A 13,574-nucleotide genomic window follows, 5' to 3' on the forward strand; every position below is an offset into this window, starting at 1 on the left:
GAGATGTGATAGATTCTCTGTCACTGCAAGTTTTTACATCAAAACTTGATTCCCTTGAGCAATGGACAATCTTTCTTTTCAATTTTACCATTTAGGTAAAGAACATAATTTCAATAAATATGATGATAAAAGATCAGACTTCCTGAATGTTCCCTATGACTACAATTCTGTGATGCACTACAGCAAGACTGCATTCAGGAATGGAACTGAGCCCACCATTGTCACCAACATACCAGAGTTCTTGGATGTCATAGGCCAGCGAATGGATTTCAGCGAGTACGACCTTCAGAAACTGAACAAGTTGTACAATTGCAGTAAGTTTCTCAATTTTTAAAAAATATTATTAGAAAGAATAATTTGAAAGAAATGAGAGTGATACATATATGCTGGACCCATCCAGACACAAGTGAAAAAGATACTAACATATTTAGAGGAGTGAATTGTGTTAAAAACACCAGAAATAATGGTACAGCTAGAAATAACAGGCCTCCTGCAGAACCACTGCTGAGTAGAGGAGGTTTCTGTGCAATTTTATCTGACCTTTAGTTAAAAACCAGCTTTGCTCAGCAGCTGATTTTTGTTCATCCCTTGGGTGGCTGTTTAAAATGTGTGCTTCTGCACAAAGCCTTTTGTTTTTTCGCTGTATTATTCCACAGCTGTTGCTCAGACACTGCACAGAAATGAGTATCTTTACTGTGGCTGTCGTACCTACTCCACTTTCATGGAATCTGTGAGACAGAGTGGGCATTCATACAAATAGGGTACAGATGCTATTCTGAATAAAGTGCAAACTTTCCAAATTTTCATGTTTAGCTTCAAACCTGGTCTCTTACAAAAGTGATCAAAAGAGTTGTTTTGCTCAGGTGGGGTTTATTTACAAATCTGAATGAAAGTAAGAGAAAGAGAAACCTAGATAATTCTATTATCAAATTGCAATATAATTCTGTAATTGTTACTGCATTCAGTATGCACTGGCACTCAGAAGAAAACTTTTACAATATCGCAAGTAGTGAGTACTGGCTTACAATTATATTTAAGCCTCTTTATACAGATTCCTTTAAAATTATCAAGCTGGTTTATTAAAATGGTGCTGTTTTTTGAGTGCAAAATTCTTATGAAAATATTTCTATTCATCTAGGTCTACATTGAAAATCCAGTACATGCAGCCTTAGTTTTTGACACCTGCTGCACAGTCATTTAGGCATTATAAAAATGCTTCCAGCTAAGGATGTCTTTAACAGGGGATGGGGTCCTTCTTCATCTGCATTAATCTTATCTATTTTCTATCATTCTTGTGCATTACAGAAATACTTCACGACATTTAAAGTTTATTCTTAACTCATAGGTACATTCCCCAAATGAAAATAAGCCCCAGTCCTGCTGAAATCAGTGACAAAACTTCCACCACCTTCAGTGCATCAGGACCTGCCCTGTTCCCCAGTCCATCTCTTGGCTTCACGTGATGTGTATAGTGTGGATGATATTTGCAGAGACATAAATATTGTCAGATCACCCACCTGTGCCATGGTGCTTAACAGGTCCCAGCCCTCACCCACACAAAAGATTACTTCATTTGCTGCACATGATTTAAGGAAACGTTTAAGCAAAATTTCTGCTAGAGGCCCATGTGGACAGGAAATTGCATTAGAAATGCAAATCTTGGTTCCTAAATTGAAGAAAACAACTCACAGCAGAAGAAATTCTGACTGTAGTTTAGGGCAGCTCCAATCTGTAATTCATTGCTGTCTTTCAGGCCAAATGATAAAAGTAGATTTTAGTCTGGTTTCCCCTTGGAGAATACTGCTTGACAGAACTGACCATGAGGTTTCCCTCAGGCTCTGGAAGTTAGGCACTCATCCCCCATATATTTTCTTCTGAGTCCAGTCTTTCATACCAAATTTACTGCATACCAAGCAAATATCTGGCTTTTGGTGCAGATGGAATTCACAACCTGCCCCTTCACCTGTTTCAGGAATGAATCTCAGAAGGTCATTAGATTACTTCCTTCCTGTTTGGCCAAATCAATTTCATGCTTCGTTTTGGATTTTGCTTTCAAAGAGTTCTTTCATCTAATAATTCTCCATTTTTGCTTTCTTTCTTTCTCCAGCAGTCAACATAACATTTGCTCTGACGGCCTTTTCTTAGTTTTTATGAGATTGTACTGAACTGTATCTCAAAAGATATCAGTCATCCAACACTTCTGACTATCTTGCAGCCTCTAGAGGGATTTTAGCTTTCTCTGAGGACAGCACAAAATATCTCAGCAGTAGAACTGATTTGGCAGGAGTTCATACCTAAGTGCTTCCCAGAGCTACAGCTTAAGTGAAGCATTTGGCATGTTATTGAGGTTGAGTTTCGTGATACTCAAGGTCTTTTTGTTATGCAATGAAACCTTTAAACCTTTGAGCCACAATATTTTATGCATAGTTTTAAAAGCATTTCATTAACTTAGCTGTTTTCAAGTCATGGCTGGTATAACACATGATCTTAGACACAATAAAGGGGAAACAAAAATAAGAACAGGGATAAACCTGGACTGTAGTATCTCCCACCTAGCCAGAGTTTGCTTTAGACAGAGAAAATATTTCATGTGGTGTTCTCCCTTTCATATTTAACTTCACTGTTTTCCTTCACCTAATTTTTCACTTGTTATATGAAAGATTGTAAAATTTGTATGACATGAAATATTCACTGGTCCCAAATATACTTCTGCCAAATGTTTTTTTTTTTTTAAATTTAACATTTTGAAAATCAAGATCAATCAAAATAATTTGTTTATTTCATTCAAATAGCTTCTGCTTTTCTATATTTCAAAATTTGCACTCCAACTGATACATTAGTGAGGTTGTATCAAAATCTGTGGCCATGTTTGAACTGGCCCAAAGAAAGCAGAACAAAGAATGGGAAGTTTCAGGACCTTTTGACTATAATATGAAGGTGTGTGGATTGGATTGGTATTAGTGTTCCTTTTATAAATAAAAGATGTGATATGATAATGAGCAGATGCCCTCCTGTGATTGCTGAGAACCCAGAGAGTTCCTGATGACATCTTATTAATGTCAGTGTTAATCACCAAGTGTTTTAAGTTCCTGAACATTGTATGTATGAATGCTGATCATATTTAAAACCACTGATTACTTGAGGCTTGCATTTAGTCTTTCTCTGCTCATGGCTTTGGATCTTCAGAATTAAAATGTGTTATGTAATAGAGATTAACTTTTTTTTTTTTAATGTTGTAGCCTCCTCCCTAAGTTTCATGGACACGTGCAGTTTTGAACTTGAAAATATATGTGGCATGATTCAAAGTTCAGCTGATATGAGTGACTGGCAGCGTTTGTCTCAGGTTCCTGCTGGGCCAAATGCTGATCACACTAATATGGGAAAGTGCGAAGGTATGAGAAAAAAACTCTTATCTTTCTGGAAAATGTTTTCTGCAGAGGCATGCAAGTTTTCTTCAAGCTTGGCCTTGTTATCTGTTTATTTTTTGACTAAGAAGCATAAATCTACATACCTAGGAACATCATGTGATATATTGATTTTCTGCTTATTTCAGAGGATCTAATGTCCTTATCTCTTTTGATGTGTTTTTCAGTCTTAGTATCACATGCTGTCATGAGAGGTATATAAACCATTGAACTAGTGACACAGGCATGTCAAATAGATTGCTGCTTTTCTGAATAATTGCTCAGTAAGTCCTTGGAGAAGAGGAGGATTTTGAAATGTATATTATCAGGGCTGAGATGAAAAATTAATTGACAATCTAGCTAGGTGTATATGAAGCTGTCAGAATGGTCCAAGAATTCAGGAGCTTAAACCAGTCCTCCAGAGAGTCAACTATGAGTAACTGGCACTGGGTAAAGAGTAAAAACCCATGGTTTTGAGTACAATTTGCTAAAGATAGTGAAATGAGGACAAAAGCTGCAAAGGGAGTAGTTCTACCTTTGGAAAATGTGAGCAGGTAACAGTCCTCAGTCAGAGATTTGTACTGGATCTACCTAACCCTGACCTGACTGTATCTTCTAGAGTTATTGGAATACAGCATTAAGAAACCCACCACACCAGGAAAATTCTGTTTTCTCTCCCCTCCACCACTCATTTCTCATTGGCTTTTGGCAGATTCTGGCTACTTCATGCATTTTAACACAAGTGCTGGAGAAGAAGGAAACACAGCTATCCTGGAGAGCCGAATTCTGTATCCCAAAAGAGGTTTTCAGTGCTTACAATTCTATTTATATAACAGTGGTAACGAGAGTGACCAGCTGAATGTCTGGGTCAGGGAGTACACGTCAGCCGATCCAAATGGCACTCTGAGATTCATTGAAGAGATAAAAGGTATGGAATAAAGTTGCATCTTGTTTTAATCTGTACTCAGTATTTTTCAAAGTACTGGGGGAAGTTATTGTGGCAAAGTCACTCATTTCCTGGTGCTGTTCTTTGGCTTCTTCTCCATCTATGTAATTGACTCCTTGCTGCTGAAATCATACCTGATGGATCCTCAGTCAGCTGTTTTCCTATAATATAATGAATTAACACAAATTTCAAACTCTTGTATTAGCAAGATAATTTTCTCACCAAACTAGCTAAAATTCCATGTGCAATCATTTTAACTGTTCTAGAATTGCTGGTATCAATAGCAGCTGATGAAGTTGGAACATTAGAGTAAATTACAATTAGTAAGAAAGTATAATAAAGAAATGGAAAGCACAAGTGCCCTGGAATACCTAATAAATAAGTTAAAAAAAGATAAATAAAACTTAAATGACTTAACTGAAATAAACGGGCAGCAGATCATGATTTGAGTTGTAGTTTGAAGAGGATTAAATTCCTAGTTTTTAGGAGCCTATGGCCTACAGAATGATCAGTTGAGGTCAGCTAATGGACAAGAGCTCTTTAAGCTGGAATTGCCGAAGTCACCTTATGATTAAATTAGTATCTCAAATATTTGACTATTATGTAGTCTCCATTTCAGTTACACCAAGTTCAGAAGGATCTGAGCAAGTTCTTTCATTAAATAGGTATCATTTCTGTCTCTTTTTGTCTCACCTGCTGCCGGTGCCTGCTTTCTTTTTCCACATTTTTCTTCACTCTGGCTTCACCCTCTGTGCCCTCTGAGCTAACAGGCATCCTTAATGCAAGAGTTGCTAAGGCAGGTGTAGACTTCACATCAGTCTGAGCTCTCCAAGCTCCTTCAAACCCTACTTTGATGCCAAGATTAATTTCTCCAGACTTCAACCTTCCTCACAAACATTCTTTTGTGTCTATTAGGCCTCATCTCCCAGTCCTGCTTTTTCAAGCCCATAATTTCCCTTGAAGCCTCTGATCTCAAAAGTGTGTCCAAAGAGGCATCCTATTTTGACAATCTGTGGCAAAACTGAGGAATGACTCAAGATAATTTTTCCCCCAAGCTGTTTCACTTCTCTCAAGTGAGAAGTTACCCTCACCAATGCAGTCAATAACCTGGAAATAACAGTGATGCTACAGCCTCTTCCATCCCTGGTCTGACAGGCTGTCTGAGCTGCTCACAGGTTAGCACTGAACTGCAGTGTTCAAGAACCCCTAAACCCTTCCCACTGGTCTGTGGCAGCTGGGGATTTTTGAACTGGACATATTACATGTAAACATCCTTTAGCTTATGCAGAAGGAAATCTCATGGAAAAAACAGTAGGGTGCTTTTCTTCTTGCTTCTGAGTTAATTTTCTCTCTCCTAATTATAACAGTAATGAAAAATGTCAAGAAATTAAGACTTGTTTTTGAGATCGATTGTGTTGTGTTTAGGGTTGTTAGGAGAGTGATGCATGAGTTCTGTACCTGGGATTGGTGCTGCTTGTTCAATAAATGGAGCTGGTCTTTAGTGCAGATGAACTAAAACCAGTCCACAAAAGAAACTACTTTGGTGCACATACTTTTAAAAAAAGTATGTTCTACTTTCATTGGCCTCACAGGACCCCTGTGCAAAGGTCTTTGCTTCTGTGTACACTGCTCTTGGAGTCAAGTGGAATTTGCTAGTGCAGGCACTTTTGGATGCAGCATCAAACTTGCAGTGAGGTTTTACTGCACGAAGTAGGTTTTGCAAACGACTGGCTTTAATTTGACCTCAGTACCATTAATCATGTGATGGGTGAATAGTGCTTCTGCATAGGCAAGTTTCCAACAAACCATTTAAAAATACAAAAACAAATGAATGAACTAGTCTTGTAGTTCTGGGTTCCCAGAATCCTCTGGAACATTTTTTGTTGAGGTATATTGTTGTTCAGTTATTTGAATATAACTTGTTCTGATTTTTTTCTTTTAACAATACAGGTGAAACTATTTTTGTGGATTTAATAATCTCAATATCTGAATTAATTTAATGAAATTTTATTTTAAAATAGAAAAGAAAAAAGCAGTTATAAACCCATCAATAGACACTATTATGCATATTAATTCTGTTAAAATACTGTATTGAGCCAATGTGATCTTGAACTGAAAAGGTAACATCCACAGAAAAAATATTCCATCACATCAGTGCCAGTGGAACTGAATTCCTACACAGTCTTAGTATAGGATCCTCAGACCTGTGCAGTGTTTGAATGTACTGCTGGCTCAGAAATCTCTACCCTTGCACTTGTTTTTCAGGTTCACCAGAGACCTACTGGCAGCTCCATCATGTTTCTTTGAATGTCACGAGTAAATTCCGGGTTGTGTTTCAAGGAGTGAAAGGAAGTGGCTTATCAAATGGAGGCCTCTCTATTGATGACATCAACTTGTCAGAAACTGAGTGTCCCCACCACATCTGGCATATCAGAAATTTCACACATCTCCTCAACACAAGTCCAGCAGGGAGCAATGGGATAATATACAGTCCACCATTTTACTCTAGTAAAGGATATGCTTTTCAGGTCAGCTTGTATGTAAATGGTACCACTGATAACCCATTTAATTTAGGAATATACTTGTCCTTGGTTTCTGGAGCAAACGATGATTATTTGGAATGGCCCTGTCCATGGCAACAAGTTACCATGATCCTGCTTGACCAGCATCCTGATATTCGTCAACGGATGTCAAACCAAAGAAGTATAACAACAGACCCTGAAAGAACATCAGGTTAGTTAAAATCAAACATGTAAAACACAACCAAAAGGGGTCACATCTCCTCTTTGTGTAAATTAATGCATATTTTTTAGGTTCTGGAATGTTTCAAATGTTTGCAGCAACAATAATATTGATCCACGGACAAGAAAAAAATTACACCTACAAGCAAGTTAAACTGGAACTCTGTATTTCAAAGTTGCATTTGCATAAGAATGGTGGATGATCTATTCCTAAAATTTCTTTCATATACTCTGTGAGGATACATTTATTTCTGTCTTAATGAGAAGGGAGTTTTCCAGAAGTCATGAAAAGAAAAATACTGAATTAAAAATGCAGGCGGTTTATACTAGATAAAAGTGCAGCAACTGTCAAACAAATCCCTGCCCTCCTTGTCAAAGGTACAGTGATGTCAGCACAACCCTCCAGATGGACAAAGTACTGATTAATGTTATGTAATCTGTACTTGTTCAAAGAGTGAGGAGATAAGGGCCATTGTCCACAATAACTTGGCAAGGTGGCAGTTGAGGTAAAAAGTAACTCTGAGAAAAGGTAGGAATCTCTACAGAGAGCGATATTAAAGAAAACGCCCACACTCAGCATTGGACAGACTTTGGATTTAAGCCAGAATGACTTTCTTCTTTTTGCCAAAAGAAATCATCTCTGCCACCAAATTAGTTTTTTGGACTTTAAGACTAGAATGGAAGGAAGGAAGGCACAAAACCATCCAACTCATATTATTATTTTTAAAACCAGTATGTTTTACATTCAATTTTCTATCACACTGGTTCTACATGAAAACAAAGTGGGTAATCTAGAAAGACTTAATGTCCTCTCTGTAAATGAAAGACACATCACACCATGTCCTCCACAGATGTTTAAAAAAGCACATTTTCCTTGTGCTTTCTGCTATTATAGCCACAGTGCATAGCCCTTTTCCTTCTCTGACCCTGCGGACATGCAGTCTGTTTGCCCTCTGCTCCTTCTCCCTGGTTTGTTTTTATATTTCAAATAGTCCACAATTCCCAAGGGAAGCCTTGTAACTCACTCTTTATCTAACCAGAGAGGTGTTGGAGCAGGCAGTTCTTTCTCCCTCTGTCAGATTCTGTCATGGACAATCAGGCTCAGCTTTGAGCTTTAGAACAGGGTTTGATGGAGCAGGCATCAAGTGATCTGTGATCATTTAGGTTGTTCAAATATCTTGTGCCTCACATCTACTGCAGGAGGTGCTCTCTTTTGAGAAGCACTGCATTGACTCATGTTACAGATGATTTATGAGCTACTTATCTTCTTGACCACCTCACTTTAAAGAACTAAAAGAAAATACAACAGGTCTTCAATTAGCCCTCCAATAACCTCATCTTCATCAGGTTCTTTTCTCAGTACCTCAGGTTAAACCAAATCATTGAAGATTCCCATTGTCTTGTGCCTCTCATCAGCTGAGAATCTCAGGCAATTGAGGTTTCTGCTGAGAGACAAATCCAGAGCAGTCTCATATTATTTTTTTTTTTTTTTTAAACTCAGATTCCTCATCAAAATTTACTTGGGGTAGGCCAGATGAAGTGGGATCCGAAGCAACTTATCCCAATGGAACTAAATACATGAGAGGCCCAGGAGTTGGAACAAGTGCATTTTTAACTCATGAGAGACTTAGAAGCCGCAACTTTATTAAAGAAGATGGTGTTTATATTCTTTTAACAATGGAAGGTATGTGGACATAGCTGATACTCTTTACAATGCAGTAAACACTGTCATATATTAAGTCACTAGTGCTGCAGTTGTAATACACATGATGTACTTTGCACTTGAACACTATTTGAATTATGACTGTAAAGTCAAATCATATGTTTGAATAAATTTGTGAACAGGTACATACACAATACAATTCCTTTATCTCATGTGAAGGTGTATAAAGCAATGCTAATCCTGTGCAAACTATTTTGAATAGATTAATTTGACTAAAAATATCTCTTTCTGAAAAAATCCTAGAGGACATTTCCAAAGAACATCATGGTCCTGAAATGCAGAAAAGACTGTTTATCCATTGTACCTTTGGACCGGCTTACTGCTCTTTATTATTAGAAACTATCATTAGAATAAGAAGAAAAATAATGTGAAGCAAAGACCTTATTTCCTGTGGGTTCACTGTGCAGATATATCGCATCTCCTGTCAACTCAGCCGAGCATTACCCCTACTGTTACGACTACGAGTGACAATGGCACCAAACCTGTCACTAGCCCTTCTGCCACCAACAAGCCCACCACTGGCACTGAGAACACCACTGGCACTGAGAGCATCACCAACACCATCATAACCACTGCCCCCATCGCAACCTTCATCACCCCGCCCACAAATCCAGAGGCTCCGGCTTTCTGCCCAAACAACCCCTGTGAAAATGACGGTGTTTGTGTTATGGTAAACACAACACCAGTGTGCAGGTAACTAACTGTCTTTATTCACTCTCAAATGCAGTTTTAGGATGAGTAATGAAAGCTCCTAACAAAATAAATCTTTGCTCCTAGTGAAAGGAATGACAGACTGTAGCTGCTTAAGGCAAGTATTTGCAACTGCTCCTGTGAGACTGAACTTATGGCCAGTTTGGGCAACAAAGCTCCTAACCTAAGCATTTGATCATTTTGAAGTACTCTGCTTGACTTTCCTGTAAATTATATTTTAAATGTGTTTATTATTTTAAGTAATGTATTACTCCAAGTTCTTAGAATTAATTCCCTATAGCAAAATGCAGAAGAGTTGAATAAATGTAATTGAAAGAAAAGAGCATTTATATCATTAGAGAAGATATTCAATACTTATCATATAAGAAGCATTGTAGACATTATTTTAAAATTTGATTCAGAAATACTGTATAGTGCAAATTATGACCATGAATTATCAAAGTTTAGTCACCTTTGAGGCCAGCAGTGAAAGCTGAGGAATAAAAGATTGTTTGCCCTGCAAGAAGATTAATATCAACTTTTATTTAATTCTCTGTGTATAAATTTACGTAACCTACCTGCCTGATTAGCATTGTTCCAGGTCTCAAATAAGCTCTGAGGCTAAAGATAGTAACCTTAGATGCTGTGCCAGGGCAGGTAGACTGGAGGAGTGCTGTGAGGAAAACATGAAGGCCAAGAGCCACAAGAGTCAGGATGACTCATTAAGTGTTATATATCCCCATTTAGAAACCTTTAAAAAAATATTTCTTGTGCAACTCATCAGAAGCAGGTCACAAATATGAGTAAATGTCAAGAGGCTATTCCAAGAAGACAAAAATAAAAAATATGCCAAATGTTATGCCTCGTTTCAAAATTATGGAAAGAGAACATTTATTTTCTAACATCTCTGGACTCTTTGAAGCTTTAGTGCCTTTGCAACCTACTTTCTGTCCTATGGACATGTGTGACAATCAGCCAGTTTCCACCCCGATTTTCTGTTAGGAAATGGGTGGGAATGTGATATATCTGTTCAAGCTGAATCTCCTGGAGTTCCCCCAGCAGGCAATATCTTTGCAGTGCACTGCAAACACACTTGTTTTCAGGACTGAGATAGTCTTTAATAAATGGCTTAGACAGGAGCTAGACGATCAATATATCAGGAATAGCCAAGTTTAGAAAGATGGGGGTGGGTATGCTGGCTGCAGTGCTGGGTAAGATGATGGAATCAAAGCCTGGGGGTTGTTTTCAGTCCTAAAACTGGATGACTTCTGGGCTGTTAATTTATTTTCTTACCTGCTTGTTGAGTGAGAGCAGAAGCAGCTCTTACAGGTTCTTTAAATTAGAAAATTAAAAAAAAAAAGCAACTCCATAGATCAGCTGCAACCAAGTACCAAGGTCAAGAGGACCAGGAAGGTATTTGGGATTTCTGGCAAAGGCTCTCTCTGAAGGCACAACCTATGAAACATCAGGAGCTAAAAGAAGCACATTTAGGTGTGCAAGGACAGTGGGCCACTCAGGCCACTCAAGACAACTCTAAAATAGAAGTCCATTTTAATACAACTTTATTATGCTTTAGGATATAGAAACTACATCAGAGAAGCCACCTTTCTGAGGTAGATATTTTCACACCGTTAATCTTCAGGTGATAACACGTTTGTTCTTTTACTTTCTAGATGTCCAGCAGGTGACAACTGGTGGTACATGGGAGAAAGGTGTGAAAGAAAAGGTTCAACTCGAGAAAATACTATAATAGCTGTTTCTTCAACCTTAGCTGTGTTTGTTGTAATGCTTATTGTCACCATCACAACTGCAGTGTGCCTTAAAAAGAAATACAAGCAAGTAAAGGAGAATAAGGATAGCCTGACTTTAGAAGAAGTAAGTATTTTACCTCTTTCAACAAATATACAGACACATGCACCCATATCTATATTCACTAAAAAGCAAACAAATTAAGTAAGACGTAAATGGGAAGATGTCACCTTTTCGAAGCCTAAAGAATCCAGATTAAGAATTGAAGAGCTCCTTTAAGTGTCACTAACTTATCAAACACCAAAACCCCACTTACTTAAAAATCTGTTCTCTTCCAGCCCCCCTCCACTCTGCCCCAATGGCAGCCTGCATTGAGTGGGATAGTGTGAGCAAAGGGGTTCATTTTCAATTTGTAATTAAACCATATTTTTTGCTCAGTAAACTTGTATTTCATCTATTACTGCCTATTTTATGCAAGGCATGAAGTAGCCGTGGAAATAAGGAAAGGTTAAGAAGACAGCAGATTAAAACTGTCTAGATGACAGGATCAGAAATGCCATGTACTGGATAGAAGCAGCATTTGGGCATGTTTTCACAGGAAATTTCATACAGCCTGAGACACATGGACTCTCACGTTAAGTAGAGGCTTGTCTTGGAAATAGCAAGCGTGACATAGTTTAGAGGGACTCACAGGGCACAGGAGAAATTTTGTAAACAATCTGAAGAGGAATGTCCTTCAGAAAGCAGAGTTCCACTTTTAATTTTCTACTAATACTCTTTGTGTGATACCCCATTGAGTTGCAGTACCTCTGTGCAGTGTCAGATACTTGACACTGCTACTTCATGACCTTCCAATAAATAGTTTTGGTTTCTTAGCAAGTAATGCTCTTACATTATACACATTCTTCCCTTCCCTATACACTTTTAAGATGTGGGCTTGTTTTTTTTTCCCCACTTAGACTAAAACATCCTTCTGAAGATAATGCAAGCAAGCATCAAAGACACAAGATGAACATCACTTCAAAACCACAACTACGTCATCATTCTTTCTGTTCCTTTTATCTCAACCATCATGATAAAAGTTTATAAAGTCTGGAAAATAATTCATCATCTGGATAAAATACTGTGCTAAAGGCAGTGGAGTGTCTGACAGGGCTGTGTATCATCATGCAATGGAGAAAAATGGAAATATGTTGTGTGACATGGCTGCCTTGTCCTCCAAGTCTGCCTAAACATGAAGAAAACATGAAAATGGCATCCTGGATTTCAGTCAACACAGGAAAGTCTAAGTTTGCTATAATATCATTGTACAGTTGTCTATAATAAAGGGGAGCTGGAGCCTGTATTCACAGGGTACCCAGCAGCTCTCAGGTCTGCTGCAGCTGTCAGTCTGTAGTGTGAGAGTTTGTGGAGTGTGGGAGAGTCTGGCTCATTATGTTATTTGGTTGTGATCTACTCACTATAAAAGAAATAACAAGTAATGAGGAAAGTAATAAATGAACCTCACAGACACACATTAATGAGGAAGTAACAGTAGAGATTAAAATGAGAATCCAGAATGCTTCAGCCACTGATTGATGGTCCATTAGAGAAACTACTCAGGCAGAACCCTCAATAATGCCAACCTGAAAAATTATTAACTGATAGGAAGGGAAAATATGACTAACATGAGCGTTGTGGAAAAGTTGAGGCTGCTTGAGATATGGGCTATCAGAAAAAGCTTGTAGGTTTATGTAGAAATGACTAGGGGAAGGATCAAAAGATCCAAAATCAAGTGGGGGAAAATAGGGTAGAAACTGGAGAGACTCTCTTGCAAAAGGGAGTGTGTGCCAATGGCCAGAGGAGACCACAGGTCTCAGGGCTCATGGATCTAGGTACTAGCACATGCAGGGACTTCCATGGAGGGGTCTGTGTGCCAGGAACAGAGGGGTCTGTAGGCCACAGGGCTTGTAGATCTAAAGACCAGCACTGGAGGGAGTGGTATGTGTGTTTTGTATGTGTCTTGAAAGGTCCAGGTGCCAGCAGCAGCTGGAGGGATCAGGCTGTGCGTTGGTGTGCAAGAGGTCTAAGTGCTGGCAACTGGAGAGATCTGTGTGTGTGTTAATATTTCTTCAGTGAATTTAAGGACAGGGCAATGTGCCCTTCTCTGAGTTTGGGTAGTGTACATGGGTTGTGCTGCCCATGCTGTTCTGTGTGTGTGTTCAGCAGCGTGTCCTGCCTGTCACTTCAGGGACGCCTGTGTGTGTGGTGTGTGTCAGCGTGTCTCAGACACAACCTTGCTGCCAGCCAGACCCGCGAGCTGGAGAGGAACAGCTGCCAGA

General features: G+C 38.7%; 1 protein-coding gene across 1 annotated transcript in view; it reads left to right on the forward strand.

Annotated features, from left to right (window-relative positions):
* Positions 1 to 12,283, forward strand: part of MEP1B (meprin A subunit beta) — a 28,438-nt gene extending 16,155 nt beyond the window's left edge. Inside the window, exons 11-18 of the mRNA XM_033060711.1 lie at positions 96 to 314; positions 3,240 to 3,392; positions 4,117 to 4,332; positions 6,616 to 7,083; positions 8,593 to 8,775; positions 9,222 to 9,507; positions 11,178 to 11,379; positions 12,213 to 12,283. Coding sequence (XP_032916602.1) covers positions 96 to 314; positions 3,240 to 3,392; positions 4,117 to 4,332; positions 6,616 to 7,083; positions 8,593 to 8,775; positions 9,222 to 9,507; positions 11,178 to 11,379; positions 12,213 to 12,230 — 1,745 coding nt within the window. The 3' untranslated portion in view covers positions 12,231 to 12,283. The remainder of the gene's footprint in view (positions 1 to 95; positions 315 to 3,239; positions 3,393 to 4,116; positions 4,333 to 6,615; positions 7,084 to 8,592; positions 8,776 to 9,221; positions 9,508 to 11,177; positions 11,380 to 12,212) is intronic.
* Positions 12,284 to 13,574: the final 1,291 nt, after the last annotated feature.

Source organism: Catharus ustulatus, chromosome 1 (assembly GCF_009819885.2).
Source record: "Catharus ustulatus isolate bCatUst1 chromosome 1, bCatUst1.pri.v2, whole genome shotgun sequence".
NCBI classification, from domain to species: Eukaryota; Metazoa; Chordata; class Aves; order Passeriformes; family Turdidae; genus Catharus; species Catharus ustulatus.